Source organism: Talpa occidentalis, unplaced genomic scaffold (assembly GCF_014898055.3).
Source record: "Talpa occidentalis isolate TD23 unplaced genomic scaffold, MPIMG_talOcc4v2.1 talOcc4.7, whole genome shotgun sequence".
Classification (NCBI taxonomy): Eukaryota; Metazoa; Chordata; class Mammalia; order Eulipotyphla; family Talpidae; genus Talpa; species Talpa occidentalis.
The window spans coordinates 74,404,310-74,421,774 of record NW_023605083.1 but is presented as its reverse complement, the minus strand read 5'-3'; the positions used below and the strand labels follow the sequence as shown (position 1 = coordinate 74,421,774).

General features: G+C 41.0%; 1 protein-coding gene across 1 annotated transcript in view; it reads left to right on the top strand.

Annotated features, from left to right (window-relative positions):
- Positions 1 to 13,887, top strand: part of FBP1 (fructose-bisphosphatase 1) — a 28,801-nt gene extending 14,914 nt beyond the window's left edge. Inside the window, exons 4-7 of the mRNA XM_037492054.2 lie at positions 6,244 to 6,384; positions 10,019 to 10,156; positions 11,180 to 11,299; positions 13,570 to 13,887. Coding sequence (XP_037347951.1) covers positions 6,244 to 6,384; positions 10,019 to 10,156; positions 11,180 to 11,299; positions 13,570 to 13,761 — 591 coding nt within the window. The 3' untranslated portion in view covers positions 13,762 to 13,887. The remainder of the gene's footprint in view (positions 1 to 6,243; positions 6,385 to 10,018; positions 10,157 to 11,179; positions 11,300 to 13,569) is intronic.
- Positions 13,888 to 17,465: the final 3,578 nt, after the last annotated feature.

Sequence of the window (17,465 nt, the reverse complement as noted above, 5' to 3'; positions counted from 1 at the left end):
AGTTCCTTTTTATCATTGGAATATATTTTTCTTTTGTCAATTTGAGTAGTAGAGGGAAAGGAAAAGCAACAGTTCATCTGTTTTCCAAATCATACCATACTGTTATGACGATAGAGGGATTTAATTTTACCTGAAAAATGTCAGATCTGTGCTTTGCAACATAGTTTGTAGCAAAGTTCTTCTGTGGAAGAAGACCTCTGATTAATGACTCAGCTCAAACCAGTGTTAATATTTGCTTGTCCCAGTCTCCACCCCAATCCTCCTTTTTAAAGACCTTTTTAAGGAAAAATGACCTAGAAAACTGAGACACTATTAACTAAAAAAAAAAAAAACAAAACAAACAAACCATCTTGCAAAACAATCTGAATTATGCCAAATAAACTCAATAATGAGTCTGCACCCTTTTCTTAATAAATTTGAAGTGACTCTCTTAAAGGTCTTAAAGAGACAAGGAGTGTGAAACTGGTCTTTTAAGACATTTCATTTTTCGAAAGTCTTATTGGATTTTTGAAACCATTTGAGGGCCTCCTGCTTCACAAAAGACCTTTTCTAGCTAGCCAGAGATGGTTTAGGTCTAGTAATAAGCTCCCTGATGCTCCTGCTGAGTGACACTGATACAGGGCAGCAAGAGGCACTAAACTGGCCAAGGACACTGCCCAAAAAATTTATCGGTTGCTCTCTGAGTTCTTCACCCACAATCACAATTGCAAAACTACTCAGGTTCAGAGAACAACAATAATGGGATTTATTTAACAAACCAAAGGAAAATAAAGAGTTACTGAGGCCCAAAATGGTTATTCATCTCACCCAGAACAGTGTCCAGTGTGTTAAAGTCTTAAACACAAGTCCTCCCAAGATGGCATCTTCCTGCCACTGCAAACCTGGAGCACATGGCAGCCAGACTATAGGCCAGGATCCAATTCACAAAGACAACAGAAGACATAATAGGCGATGCTCGCCAGAGCTGCTGAGATGCCCCAGCGCAGCACCAGACAAGTGACACTCAAAACAGCAACTACTGCAGCCAAACACCCAAAAAATGGCCACACTCATACAGCTCAGTGAGGTGCCCGGCTCCAGGCAAACCAGGGACAGTTTCAATTACTCAGCTACTTGCAAAGCCTCCAAACTTTTCCTTTCTGCGATTGGCTCCTGGAAGCCTTTCTACATCCTTAAGAGGCCCATAGCAGCTTTCTGGAAGATCTGCATGGTGGGGGCAGGAATTGCTGACCCTGGAATTGCTGAAGATCCTCAAAGGCTGAAACTCTGAAAACTGAATTTTCAAACACTGAATCCCAAACACCGAATCCTAGGGGTTGCCTCTGCAGTCAATTATATTTCTTTCTTTTCTTTTTTTATGTTCATGATCCAGAGATGTTTATTCATTTTACCCCTCAGAAAAAAATTCTAGCATAATCTGATTTTTTTGAGTACATTGAAATACAGAAATTTTATGATGTCTTGATCAAGTCCGGTATCACTTATTTTTTTTAATTTAATTTTATTTTATATATTTTACATCGTTTTCATTTTTGTACAATGTATGCATTTTTATCTTGGTTATATCCCCCATATAATTCCCACCCCCTTTATTTTGACCCTAATCTCTTCTCCCTTCTCCCTCCCCCCATAATGTGTCTCTGGTTTATAGTTGCATATACACAATGGAATATTACTCAGCAATCAAAAAAGATAAACTCATGCAATTTGCAGCAAATTGGAGCTGGAAGGGATCATGCTCGGCGAAATAAGCCAGAAAGAAAAAGAAAAGTACTGGATGGTCTCACTCATAGCAGGAATTTAGAAAACCTAAATAAGGGACCAGGAAAAAGACTAATTATAATAAAGTAAAAATCAAAATCAACAAGCAACTATAAACCAGAGATATTTGATATTTCTTATCAGAGTTTCCACCCCAAATGTGATACTTCGTTCACATTTTCCCTGAGGCTATCTAACCTCACCAGCATCCCCCTCCAAAGGGGTGCCACCTATAACAGTCTTTGGCTTCAGACACTAGTCACAACACAATCAGTAACTAGAACCTGGTAACAATGAGCAGGCCTTGCCCATGTGATGCCTGCAAACAGGCTGTAAAAGGACCTCAAAGGGAGCATAGTCCAGTGCTCCATGCAGGTCCTGCTGCAGCTCCCCCCAAGGGCTAGTCTGCCTCTACCTAGAGATACCCAGAATTGGTAGAATTTCCCTGTGGTGTTGGGCTCCAGTGGCTAGAATGCTTGTGCAAATACTTAGTCAGAAATCTGTTTCCCTATCAGCAGTTCAAGCAGAATATGTAAGCTTCTTTTCCAACAGTTCCTACAAGAATATCATCTCATTGGTCCTACTTTCTTGGCTTAGGTCATGTGCGCATTCTTCAAACAATCAGCTTTGCCTGAGACAAGCAATGATCTGGTTGGTCAGACCAGGGTCACGTGCCCAGACTGGAGATGAGGGCAAAGGAGGCAGTATTTTCAGGAAGATTAAGTTGTAGTTATCAGTAGAAGTGTAATAAGCCTGATGTTCACCACAGATTACAAACTCTCTAAAGTAAAGGTCACATCTTACTTATTTGTTTTGCCTGAGGGTTGTCTAGTGTAATAGTAAAACAATATTGACTTCCAAATGCCCGTGAGACCTCTAAGAAGAGTTTTGCTGCCCCTTTGAGGGAAGACTACCTGGTGACATGACAGCCGCACTCCCCTTCTGCCCAACTTTCTCTTCTACAACCTCAAGTTTCCAAGATCCATGGTGTCTTCCCTAATATTCACTACAGGAGAATGTGGAATAAAATAAGCCAGTACCTGTAGCAGCTGGCCTTGGATAGATAGAGAAAGGTGGGGCCCAGATACTTGGCTTTCTAATTTTACCAAGTATTTGATGCAACCAACTAATCAACAACCAAACGACTGTTAGGGATAGATAATGGCTCTCACAAACTCCCCCAGAGGAGCACAACTGCATTTCCACAATCCCACAATCCAACTGTGCTGTCACCTGAATGACCTGTGAGCACCTGAATGAAGGAATCTGTAGAATGGATTCCCTGAAGCAGAGGGATTCACTGCTGGGGGCTGGAGGAAGGAATTCATATATTAGAAAGGGGTCATGCTAGAAAAGAATTTCTTTGAATTCTTGACTTAATGGAATTATCTTCTTTCTTTTGAGTATGTAGATCATAGACAATATTACCTTTTCTTATTCTATGTAAGGAAGTCAAAGGGTAAGCTTATTTGGTGGCATTATTTCAGGGACAAGCATTTTACTCCTGTTACTTCACCACAGGCAAGCATGGTGGCACTGAGTGAGCAGGATATCTGGGGGGCTTTTCTTGGTAGGGACTTGGTAATTTGATGGCTTCCAGTCAATTCATTTGTGTACATGTTACTTTTGTCTGATTTTGCACTGCCCTAGCAGAGTTAAGTAGTCATGATAGAATATAGTTTGGGGTCTCACTGTATCACTGCTTGGGAGGAAACTGATTCCTTTTTCATGGTTGTACACTGGCAAAATTTGGAGTTTGGGAAAACAACTAAAATTTGATACATTGTTTAGTATTTAGCCATATTGCATGATCCTATAATACAAACCAAACTTGATGCAACCAAATAATTAACAACCAACCTTTAGGGATAGAAAAGGGCTCTCATATGCTCCAGCAGAGGAGCACAGCTGCATTTCCACAATCCAATAATCCAACTGTGCTGTCACTTTGTTTCAAGGACCAGATAAGTTGTGGCAGGTCTGGGAGGCCCTGGAAGAATCTTTTAAGTATAATTTCCACCTATTGGAAAGGAGGAAGGGAGGGAGGCGTACCAATCAGTGTCAGAATAGGGAAAAGGGATGGGAGCAAGGTGTGCATGAATAAGAGGACCCCTCCCCAACCAAAAAGAAACATCCTTTAAAACCCTAGCTTATCAGTTGAATAGAATGCAAAGATGTTTTCCCAATCAGTGAGGTGTCTCTCTGTTTTGGTTAATGTCTCTTTTGCTGTACAGAAGCTTTTCAGTTTGATGTAATCCCAGCTGTTTATCTTTGCCTTCACTATCACTGCTTTGGGTGATGAGTCTTTAAAGATGTTTCTGAGATGTATGTCTTGTAGTGTTTTACTTATGTTTTCTTCTATATATTTTATGGTTTCAGGTCTTATGTATAGTTCTTTTATCCATTTTGACTTGATTTTTGTGCATGGTGAGAGGTAGTGGTCTAGTTTCATTTTTTTGCATGAGGAGGTCCAGTTTTCCCAGCACCATTTATTGAACAAACTGTCCATGTTCCATTGCATATTCTTTGCTCCTTTGTCAAAGATTAGTTGTTCATATAAGTGTGGCTTTATTTCTGGGCTCTCTATTCAGTTCCATTGGTCTGTGTGTCTGTTTTTGTTCTAATACCAAATTGTTTTAATTATTATGGCTTTGTAGTATAGCTTGAAGTTTAGAAGTGTGATACCTCCTTTCTCCTTTGTTTTCATCAGTAGGGCTTTGGCTATTCATGGTTTTTTTGTGGTTCCATATGAATTTCATCAGTATTTGTTCTATTTCTTTGAAGAATGTCATTGGGATTTTTATTGGAATATCATTGAATCTGTATATTGCTTTTGGGAGGATGGCCATTTTAATAATGTTGATTCTCGCCATTCGCAGCAACGTGGATGGAGCTAGAAAGAATTATGCTCAGTGAAATAAGCCAGAAGGAAAAAGAAAGATATCGGATGGTTTCACTTATATCAGGAATATAGGGGAACCAAATAAGACATCAGTGTAAAAAAATAACAACAGTACAAAACACAACAAAGCAAAAACAGACAATTAAAAATCAGAGACATACTGCAGGGGAGGAGGAGGAAGAGGGGTGAGAGGGAGGGAAGGAGGAGCACAGGGGACTGTGGTGATAGTGTATGTGTGCCTAGGGAAAGGAAATTCTATAGGGACTCAATCTGAGGGGGTGGGGGGAAGCAAATATTGTCTAAAAATGTAAAAAATGATAAATGTTAAAATAAAATAATAATAATAATAAAAAGACAAAAAAAAATAAAACCCTAGCTTTACTGCTCAGTGTGGCTTCCTTCTTTCTGAGGCTGCCCCCTGCTTCTGCAGTTTCTGCCTTACAGCTTCCTAATACATTTGGTTGCTGGCTTCGGTCTGTGCTTCTTGAAATTCTTTTCTCAAGAGATAGCAAGGCCCCTTGGGTGTTGTGGTCTTCAACACAACCAACCAACCAGCTGACCACCTACCTTGCTGAGGACCACTTATTAAGTGTGAAGTATGGGGATGAAGGGAAAAAAGAGAGAAGTGGTTTTTGGGACTTTTACATCAGTAGTTCTTAAACTTCAGAGAAAGAGTCACCTATGATGCAAAATAAAATGCAGATTCTCAGGACAATCATAGGAAGTCTTACTGAAATTCAGCATGTAGCCTCACGATGTTCATTTTCCATGAGGGTCCCAAGTGATTTTGATGCAGATGAACCATGCTTTCAAAAACTATAGGAATAAATTATCATTATTGTTGTGCTCCCTTCCACACATATTAGGTAAACTGTGGGTTATATGATCCTATAGGCTATATTTGTAATGAAAAAAAATAGAAGAGTGCATGTTATGTTGTGTGTGTACACATGTGTGTGTTGGTACTGGTTTGTGGTGTAAAATGTATTTTATTCTTGAAGGTTATGATCAAAAAATTGGAAAGCATCTGCTCTATCCTGTAATGACTCTGCAAAGATGGTCTAAGTTTCTATATTTCTGAGAATGTGCGAGTGATATGCCCACTACTTAGTGGGATGTGTGTCACAACTGGCAAAGCTCATGAAGTTGATTTCTTTCCCAGACTCATAGTCCTGAAGTCCAATCTTAATTTGTTTAAACAAATGTGGTATAGGCAGGTGAAAGACATTCATGATCATAATAAGATTAAATAAGTGGGAGTTGGCAAGAAGCTATGTTCTTTTATAAAGTGATAATGGAGCAATGAAGGAATATCAAATTAATAACATTGGAAGAGGACTATGATTGGAAAGCTTTCTTTCCAGGTTCAGTAAATTTGGAGTGTGGTGAGAAGGCTGTTGTAGTAATATAATCAAGATATTCCTGATGCATGGAGGAGGGACCTTCTGGATAGATGTCTTGTTTCCCCTTGACAATGTATTTGTGTTTTAGTTGAACTAAACATACACACACACACACACACACACACACACACACAAAAGATAGAAGAAAAAGATGTTTTGTTTTGTTTCTTATTCTAGAAATCAACTGAGGAGCCTTCTGAGAAGGATGCTCTGCAGCCAGGCCGGAACCTGGTGGCGGCTGGCTACGCGCTCTACGGCAGTGCCACTATGTTGGTTCTGGCCCTGGCGAGTGGTGTTTACTGCTTCATGCTAGACCCGGTAAGGAAACCCGTGGAAGGTAGACTGTGAGTGAAAGTCTGTTGTGTGTGTGTGTGTGTGTGTGTGAGCATGAGAGGGGGTATTAGAGAAGGAAGATGAGATTCATGGAGGGACAGAGTTTATGGGATAGAGAAGTGGATGGGGAGACAGAGAGATAACATGTAGGTCATGAGAAGATTATTGAGGTGAAAAATATCTGTATAGAATATAAGAAGCAGTGTTTGTCTCAAGACTAATTTTTTAGAATGGGCATTATTCAACTACCACATGGCCAGCCAGGCCATACAAATAAGTGGAGTGTGCTGGGGGAGGAAGGCCAGGGGCACTTGTAGAGCCAGGGTGAGCTGGAGAGGCCTACAGATGTGACTGTTCAGTCATAGGGTTCAGTCTTTTTTTTTTTTAAGATTTATTTATTTATTTATACAAGAACCGGGGTACAGGCCAGATGTGTGGGAGAGTGAGAGGATTCACCAGAGACAGAGCGGGGAACAGAACAGGCAGACTGACTGAAATACACTGCTGAGGGGAGCAGCGGGAGAGGCAGGAGAGGTCTGCCGTGCTATGTGGGACCCTCACCAGCTGGCCAGGATGGAACCGGACCTGCAGAGGATGCAGACAGCTTCACAGCGGCGGCGCTCAACTGCCTGTGCCACCCGGGAAGGTCCAGGCTCAGTGTTATCAAGGTTTTCAATGTTTCAAGAAACACTAACTCTAAAAAATAAGTAATATTCCTAGATTTTTAAAACAGCTTAAACCGCTGGTTCAGATGGGACCTGTACATGGTCTGTTTATCACCCACTATACACTACTGGCTTATTTCCCTGAAGTGAACAAATGCAGCTGTGGGCCCCACAATTTCTTCAGAAACAGCCACCAAATTTATTTGATGCTGTGTAATGTGTGAAAACCTATAGGTAATTGTTGCACTTTTAATGAGTCTTTGATGAACTCAAGAAAGTAAACATAAAGAGGGAAATAAATATAATTCCTTAGTACACCTTGTAGAGAAATGCTGCCTTATGGAGAGGAGTTCAAGGTTCTATGAAAACTATTCATTACAGTTTTAATTTATGGATAATTTCTTCCACATGTCTATTAGTTGGAATTATGTATTCAGTCAGATGAGAGTCTCAACAAAGCAGACAAATTGGGGAAAGAAATCTTATTTAAATATATGGCACAACTAAATTGACCACTGACTATAGACTCCATTAAATAATCTTCAGTAGGTTGACAAGTTTTTTACATGTTTTCCTTAGTGTTCCCGGGGAAAATAATTGGATTTATAAGTATCTTCTAGATTTAGAAATGTCCTTGTATGACATTCATAAAAGGCTTCATTCATATCTTGCTTTTTGCTGACAAACTGAACATAAGGTGCAAGCAGGCCCTGGAAGCAGGGGAGTGGCTGATGGTGAGGCCCAGGTTTGTGTGGGCAGGTGGTATAAAGGGGGAGGCAGCTGCCTTTGTCCCCAGCACTCTTGCACAACTGGACTTCGCCTCCTTGGAAGCACAGGAGCTTAATAAATAAACAAGGAGAGGGGAACAGTTTAAGCTTCCAAATGAGGCAGAACCAGAGCAGAGTTCACTCTGAACTCTGGGTACAGTTTCCCAAATCACTGATGTTTTCAGACATTCTTCTGGAGGCTTTGCTGTTACCTTTGAGTTGATGAATGTGCAGAAAAAATGAAATCTCTTCTCGTGTCCAGGTTGCAGAACAGGGTTCTCTGAGTAAGTTTCTGTGTGTTTGGCAATTGTTTGCCCTCCTCATACCTCCTAGTCACCCAGTGTTTGTGGGAGCACTGCTGGCTGGAGTGTTTCCCTCAGGCTCCCTCCCTGTCTCACTGACCCTCCTGAGTCAGCTTCAGAGCAGCTTGGCAACATCTGTTCATTTTGGCTATCTGCAAGGAGAAGCTAATGGTACTGCTGAAAAGATTGCAACAGCTATATTGGTATTTTTAGCAGGCTTTAATTTTCAGGAACTTTCTCAGTCCCCCATCTCCAGGTACAGAAGATTTCACTCCTTCACACCTTGGAAGCTAAGGCCAGATGCCTGCAAAGCCTGGCTTCTTGGGCCCTGAATCACCTACTGTGCCATGGTTTTTTTCCTAAGCTGTTTTGGAAAGATATTTGTTTGTTTGTTTAGTGATCATAAAAGAATAATCAAAAATTTGGAAGCACAAAATGGTAAAAAATTTTGGAAGCATTAATATCACAAAAGAATCACTCACAATACCTTTCAAGTGACCACTATCAATTTTAATCATTTTCCTCTTGCCTCCCTCTTTTTGCCTGCCTTTTTTTCTACTTCCCTTGTCCTACCTTTTCTTCTCCTTCCTTAGTAGTTCCAACATCACCCATATCTTTAGAAACCAATCTTAATTCTTGTTTCCAAGGTGTATGCCCTACCCACAGGGGCAGAGCCTCACTCTCTGGCCAGTGACACAGAAGAGCCCCAAATCATCCTCAGTCCAGAGCAGCAGTAAAGTGACCTTTTCCTCTGATTTGAATTTCCTTTGAAGACTATACACATCAGCACAGCACTAAGTTTGAAAGGAGGACCATGATGAGAAACACTCCCTGGCAGTGAAAGTCAAGGTTCTGATTTTTTTTTTTTATGGCATCACATTAAAGAGAAAATCTCATCAATGGAGAAATGGACAATCCCTGTTGTTGTGATTATCTTTTTTATAGCTGAATAGTATTCCATCAAGTATATGTACCACATCTTTATCTAATTATCCATTGATAATTGGGCACTTAGATTGTTTCCATATCTTGGCTATTGTGAATAATGCTGTGATGAACATAGGGGTACAGCAGTCTTTCCTAATTAGTGTTTATACAACATGGATGGCCCTTGAGGGGATTTTGCTTAGGGAAATAAGGCTTTCTATATCAAAAGACAAATGCTGTATGATTCCATTCATATGTGGAAGATAAAAAGAAAAGCAAGTGAACAAAACAAATCCTTAGATTCTGATGACAGAATGGTGGTTGTCATAGGGTTCTGGGGTGTAGGTTGGAGGAATGGGTGGAGGGAGTCAATTGGGTGGAAACTGGACCTTTGGGGGTAGGTGTGGTGTGGCAAATACATATGTTGAAGTGTGAAACTATACTCTTGAAACTTATACAGTGTTGTAAACCAATATTACTTCACTTTTTTAGTTTGGAAATTAAAAACAACATGTTGTCACTCAGCTGCTCCCTGTCTTCCCATCTACACCCACAATCTTATTTCCCCCCCAGGACATAGGTATCTTATGCTGCTTTAGACACACTATTTTTACTCTCTTTTAGTTTTGTTGCTGTTTTACATATTTCTGCCCTCTCTAGTTGTATATGATTTTCTTTCTTGTTTTACTGAAACCATTTAAAAAGAAAATAAAAAATGTCCTCCACAACATCAGCACACATGCCTGTCCTCTCCAATTCTGACCATTGACATTCCCTGACCTGCTTCATAGTCATCAGGGAGGTGAGCCAGAGAGTACCTGGTGCTCCAGAGCTCAGAGAAGGTTGCCAGACATGGATACTCATGACCGTGTGACCCATGGACCAATCCACGCCTTCCCTCTCAGGACTGGAGGAGACAGCTTTTCACCCTCTCCTTTCCTTTCCTTCCAATTCACAGGCCATCGGGGAATTCATTCTGGTGGACAGGGATGTGAAGATCAAAAAGAAAGGGAACATCTACAGCCTCAATGAGGGCTACGCCAAGGACTTTGATCCAGCAGTCTCTGAGTATATCCAGAAGAAGAAGTTCCCCTCAGTGAGTGAGGGCCCCTGCAGAAATGTGTTGGTTCATGATTTACCCTCGAAGTGGCTTGGGTGCCACTGTGCAATGACCCATAATTAAGTCACCACTTATGTACTGAGAACTGGAACCCTTGCCCTGAGATGTCAAAATCTAAGGCTTCATGTCCACCTTTGCCACTTACTTTTGGCAGAGGGAAATCAGGATAATAAAGTTAACTGATGAATGAGTTTATGACAAGAAAACATGTTTCACAGATGTGGTTCTTGCCCCTAGGGGTCAGCCCCACATCATTTGATGGGTTATTTTTCTATCAATTTTCTCAAGATTAAGCGTGTCCATTTTAGTACCAAGGTTACAAATTACTGAAGAAAAAACAAAGAAATCATTGCCTATGGATCTAAATATCCAATTTTGCCATCATCTTGCTTATAAGACAGTGACGGCTGCTGTGCTGTGGGGCCGGAACCAGGTGTTGTTAGTGTGGTATCCAGTGTACTCCAAGCTGGCCGCAGGCCTTGTCTGACTTTGTTATCTCTCTTTCCACCTTCATCAGTTTCCCCTCCAACCCCAGAACTCTGCACACAGAAGTTCTTTTGCATCTGGCTCCTCTGCCAGACCAGTGTACCTAGCACTTGTTTCTATATTGCCAAGGCTTTGCATGGGTAGTTTTCTCTCCTGAGAGGTGAAAACCCTACCTAGGGTTTGTTTGGATAAATCCTTCCGAACCTTCAAGACCCATCTTATTGGTACAATTTTTGTGATACCTGTCCCAACCCCAAAGCCAGAATCAGCCACACCCTCCTCCAGGCTTCTTGAGGTAATGTGACTATTGTAAGATGTATAAGAGGCTGTACCCATTATTTTATCTTCCTCTCCTTGGGAAAATTTTGGACACCTTTCTAGCCCATTCCCAAACACATACCTCATTGGGTCTTAGTAGTTGATTATTGAGCCAAATGAGTTTGGAGGAAATAAATTGAACTCCCTTTCTTTCTTTTTCTGCAACTGTAATTTTTGTTTCTCTTAATGTTACAGGATAACTCAGCCCCTTATGGTGCCAGGTATGTGGGCTCTATGGTGGCTGATGTGCACCGCACCCTGGTATATGGAGGGATCTTTTTGTACCCAGCGAACAAGAAAAGTCCAAAAGGAAAGGTAAACAAGTCCACTGAAAAGTGTTTGGGAGGCAGTGAATTTCATTTGCAGCCAGGGGCGGTGTGGGTGAGGTGGGGGACTGGTTGACTCAGGAAAATAGAAAGGATGTGGTAGCATACTGTGCAGTAGGGTGTTAGGATGTTTGTGGCATATTCTTTCCTAGATTAGAGGTTATCCTGGTTAAAGCCAGGTGAAATCAGCTAAAATCGATCCCTTGAGAACATTTCCATTGCTAAAGATCAATAATAGTATTATGGTCAGAAGGGGACTAAAAGCTTCTGGTTGGTAATGGCTTGGCTTTGATAAAATGAGTAAAATTCATAAGGTGAGTGCAATAGTACAGCCTTATTACTAAGGCAGCATATCAAATACAGTTTCCAAATAGAGGTTTTCTTTGATTGCTTTCAAAAGGCATAAAATAGAAATAAGTAATAAGCCAACATTTCCTCCTTGGAAAGAATCTCTGGAAAATCTAGAGCTTTCAGGTAAGCTGTTAGCACTGACTGCACAGGTCTGATGCCCACAGTGTTCTCAAAAGCGTGGGGTATGTTTGATTATGCTGGCTAAGGGATGCTCCACTTTTCTTCTACACAGTTAGAGTGGGTTGTTGCTTTCCTAAGTGTTGTCCCTTTGCTTTTCCCATGGACACATTTTCTTTAAAAAATGTGAATAAAGGGGGCCTCCACTGGTGGTGCAGGAGGTTGAGTGCTACACTGTGAAGCTGTCCACAGTCTCTGCAGCGCCGGTTCAATCCCAGCCAGCCGGCGAGGGTCCCACATGGCACGGCAGACCTCTCCTGTCTTGCCCGTTGCTCCCCTCAGCAGTGTATTTCGTCTGTCTGCCTGTTCTGTTATCTGCTCTGTCTCTGGTGAATCCTCTCAACTTTCCACGCATCTGGCCTGTACCCCAGTTCTTGTATATAATAAATAAATGAATCTTTTTTTTTTGACATGAGAAAAAATTTATTTTTAAAAATTAAGTGCCCATTTTATTTACATTATTACATTTTGCAATAAATAAATCTTTAAAAAAAATGTGAATGAAGGACTAAGGATCTCCTTAAGATAGTTAAAAACCTATATGATTCTTGAACAATATGGGTGTCAGGGACACTAACTCCCCCTCCTGTTTAATACTTTTGACACCCCCAAAACTTAACTACTAATAGCCTACTGTTCACCTTACTGGTAACATAGAGTCAAGTAACACATACCATGTATTTTATATATATTGTATACTGTATTCTTCCAATAAAGAAAGCAGAGAGAAAATACTAAAAAAATCATAAGGAAGAGAAAATAGTTACTGTATTGTAATGCTTTACTGATACTGTAAGTTTACATCATCTGTTTACAAGAAAATTCGTGTAAAAGTGGACCTGAGAAGTTCATAACTGTGTTATGCAAGGATCATCTGTATTCGGATATGTTTAGATCTCTGTTTACAGCATAATGTCCTGTTCACTGAAGGCATTCTTATTTATTTAAAATACCACTCTTGCCATAGACACCTCAGGCATCCTACATATATTATTAGCTTACTTTATTGTACTTTTCTCTAGTGCCTCAAAAAATTGTTCCTTAACACAAATTGGAGTTCCTCATTTTTTCAGTTTTGCAAATTTGCCGTGATAACAATGTGGAAATAGAGCCAGGAAACACCTGCAAAATGCTGTCTGCTCAGTAGGCAGACTGCATGAAAATGCATACAATAAAAAAGTTAATATTTACAAGTAAATGCCAAGAGCTATAATATACTCAATTCCAATCCTGCCTGAAGCCTTAGGAGAATTGTAAAAGGAATGTGTACAGAGTTGCAAACAATATTAAGTGTTTGGAGGTGTTAGCTTGCTTTCCAGATGTCTGTAGCCAGACACTACCATGGAATTTTTAATGCTTTTAGAATAAGCACTGCTCCATCCAATTCTGCACACATAGAATCACTCATTAGGACCAGTTTCCATGCTTTAACAAGAAGGGAACTATCAGTTCTGCCAAAATGTCATTCAGCTCTGAATCCAGGTGGTTTGTTTCACATTTGCATCAGGTAGTCACTTGCTGGCTCTGGCCTAATGAATGGTTGAATTAACCAAATGGTTAAATTAAAGATCTCTGATTTGAGGGGAGGTGGAATCTTTTATAACCTCATAAAAAATGGAAAAGTATCTTGGAATCGCCCACCAGTGCCACAAGGTTTTGTTATAGAAGAAGCTTCCTCTCTATGTAATAATGACTGGTATGAGGACACCACTCTTGGCTCTTGTTTTTCAGTTGAGACTACTATATGAATGTAACCCAATGGCCTACATCATGGAGAAGGCCGGAGGATTGGCTACCACTGGGAAGGAAGCTATACTGGACATTGTTCCAACTGATATCCACCAAAGGGCGCCAGTCATTCTGGGTTCTCCTGAAGATGTGAATGAGTTCCTGGGGATATATAAGAAGCATGCTGCCAAATAAAGAGCTGGCCTTGCTCATAGCAAAACAAATTGCCTTTTATCTGGACCTTTTTTCTCACATGGTGTACTACCCCATTCTGACTGTTCATCATGCATTCCTAGACACAGAAATAAAAAGCATGGGTATTTTCACCATCAAATGCTGTGTACTGCGTGGTGCTGCTTAACTAAAATGCCATCTCAATAATGCCATTGATGGTCAAGATATATTTTGAGTGGATAGAGGAAAAAGAAACATATTCTCTTTTTAATTAAAAAAAGAACATTCCTTTATGTCTGATAGTAGTAATAATAATGGTAACAAGTAATTCATATAACATTAGAGAACTCGTTTAAACTTCATAACAACCTTATGAATTGGGTGCTATGACTAATCCATTTCACAGATGATGAAATGAAGACAGAATGGTGAAGTAAGATACCCAGGGTCTCCAATTAACAAGCAGCAGAGCTAGATTGCAAACCCAGGTATTGCTTCTTTTGTGTGTTGTCCGCTCAGGTGTGGGTGGGCAGAACTACCCTGAACAAGGCTGTTTATGTCTTCCTGGGAACTGGAAAGCTGTTAAGTTAGTGGTGATACTGGCATCTGAGCTCTTACCCTCTGATACATAGGTGTAACCATTTTAGTTTCAGATGGAGGTTTATGCTATTACTTAATGATGACTTTTTGATAAAAATATAACACTTGATAGAACTAACTATGCCTTATAATTCCAAGGGTTGACTTAACATAAGAAAAAGGATTTGTCATGAGGAGATTTAAGAAAATACAGTTTTTTGCAAGCAAGTATGTTTCTCATTGAACTCTATATAACTGTTAACTCACCCTGGTTCTTTCTAAACTTGAATTCCAAGATCCTGGCAATTTTTATCAAGGGTTAAGAAACATCTGTGACTTTTCTTGAGCTCTAGATGTGTGAATCTAAAAAAGCAGGTATCTCTGTAAATCCTGCTTCTTTCCTTCCAAACAATCCCTGTTAATTCCATATTTTTTCTAGCAGGAAACTTAATTGTGCTTATGTATTGGATCCACTTTTGTCCCCTGATTGTACCCAAAGCCCAGTGTATCTCCTGTTCCATCTGTGCCGGGCCTTCTTAAGAATGTCCTGGATTAATAAAGCACCTTTTTATTGTTGACCTTCTTATAAGTCAGTTGACTCTGGTTCTGAAAGTACTAAAGGAGTCCTGGTAATCAAGGAGCCATTTCCTTTTATTAAGACAACAGGATGGGAAATTGTACGCCCCTACCCCAATGCCATGATGGAACAAAGTAAAAGCACAAAAAGATCCCTTTCTTCTGGTTTTTGCTTTTATGCTCTGTGTGGTGACTTTTGATGAAGGCTTTGGTTCCTTTAACTGGGAGTTTTCAATAGACACTTATTTCCATTCTCATGTGGATGCACATGGTCTTTCTCTGAAAAAAACAAAACAAAACAAAGCAGATAAACTTAGAGAAACAGAAGTACAAACAGTGATTCTCCTTTGATGATTCTTGGAATCTCAAAGTTGAATTTGAACTTGGAGCTCTTTGAATATACTTCACCAATGAGACTGACTTCACTGAGCTTTGGGAAGACATGGTGAGAGCTGATTGTCAGGCTGCACAATGTCATGCTGCCCTGAAAATGGGAACTCCTTCTACTCAGACTCAAGATACACAATGTTCCCTTTGCAAAGGAACACACCCCCCTCTCATATATGGCTACTAGGGATTTTCTCTTAAGTTTGTCAGTAAAAACACTAGGATTTGTAAAGAGGTCCCCAGTTCTTCCTGTTCCCTCCTACAAGTGTGACTGTAGCTGGTAGAGTTTCCAGAGCCATCACCTTCTGTAAAAACAATCCCCATTAATTCTATGTTTTTTTCTAACAGGAAATTTATTTTGTGCTTGTGTATTGGGTCCACTTTTGTCCCTCAAGCAAAACCAGAAGAAAGGGATCTTTTTGTGCTTTTACTTTGTTTCATCATGGCATTGGGGTAGGGGAGTACAATTTCCCATCCTGTTGTCTTAATAAAAGGAAATGGCTCCTGGATTACCAGGACTCCTTTAGTACTTTCAGAACCAGAGTCAACTGACTTATAAGAAGGTCAACAATAAAAAGGTGCTTTATTAATCCAGGACATTCTTAAGAAGGCCCGGCACAGATGGAACAGGAGATACACTGGGCTTTGGGTACAATCAGGGGACAAAAGTGGATCCATACTTAGTGCTAAGACTAAATTTTAAATATTTTAAAACAAATCAACAGAGGAGTTTCTCCATAAGGCATACTTGCTTGTTTTTGTAATTTGCCAAAACTTAAGAAAACAACCTTGCAGTTTGACCCTAGTATGATTTGCCTGCCTTGGCTAGCCACCACATTATGCCATTGTGTCGGGGCACAGACCTGGGGCCCAAACCTGAACATCCCGGTTCTTGCCTGAAGCAGGTACTGAATGTTAGCTCCAGTGAAGGTTTCAAGTTTCCTATTGTGACGACTGAACCCTTCCCCCTGCTTGCTCCTTGTGGCTTGTTTGCATTGGTGGTCTCTCCTTGTTCGAGATAACGAGAGACCTCCCCCTCTGAACCCTTTATAACATTGTACACATTCCTGAATAAATGAGACTGGCGATGATCCTGGCTTTGTCTCCACTCCTCGCGTACCCCTGTCCCATACCAAGCCCCTGCTTCCTCCCCCGGGTACCCTGTTGATTTGCCCGGCTGGCCAGGACATTTGGTGCCCAGCGTGTGGCCCGGGTACGAGGAAGAACTACAGAGGGAGAAGACGCCGAAAAGGAAGCTAGCTAGCTCAGGAGGAAGCCTTACCGATGTGGGACCCTGCTACGTCGTGGATAAGGTAAGCTCAGGTACAGTGTCTGAATCGTGGGACAGGCAATAAGCCAGCATGAGATATATGTGAAGCAATTAAAAGAGGCACTCAGGACGCGAGGTGTCAGGGTCACAAAAAAGGATCTACTCCACTTTTTGGATTTTGTTCAAGACCTGTGTCCTTGGTTCCCTCAAGAGGGCACAATAGATCAAAAAAGGTGGAAACGGGTAGGAGATACTTTAAATGACTTCTATGAAGCCTTTGGGCCCGAAAAAATTCCAGTGACGACATTCTCATACTGGAATCTAATTAATGATTTAATTTCAAAAAAGGAAGCCTACCCTGATATTAAAGATACCATTTGCCAAACAGAACAACTGCTTAGAAGTGCTTCCCCCAGCACTGCAGGGGCCCCATCCCCCAAAGATCACTGTGAGGACTTAATTCCGTTTCACAGTGATGCGGAGGACAATCCATCCAAAGAAGAACAAAAAGAACCCTTAGGGAAAAATGAAAGGGCCTCTCCTGACCGGCCCAAAATACAAAAGAAAAACAGAATTTATCCCTCTTTGAACAAGTTTACTTCTGTAGCTACAAACCCTCCTTGCTCGTCTGAAGTAGAGGACGGAGTTTTTCCACTGCTTAACTCCAAAAGCGAAATCAAAGTTGCTTCGCAACCTCCCCCACTATCGCAAAAGGGGAGGATCCTGAGGCGGGCGAAGCAGATTGGGGCAACCTGGAGGAGGAGGCTGCACGTTACAATCCCCACTCTCCTCCTTATTACACGGCCGCTGTTGCCTCTGCGCCCTCACGACTCGCTGCCCTAATCTCGACCTTAAAACCAAAAATCGCCCACCTTGAGGAGCGCATCTGCCTACAGGCTCGTTATCATAAACT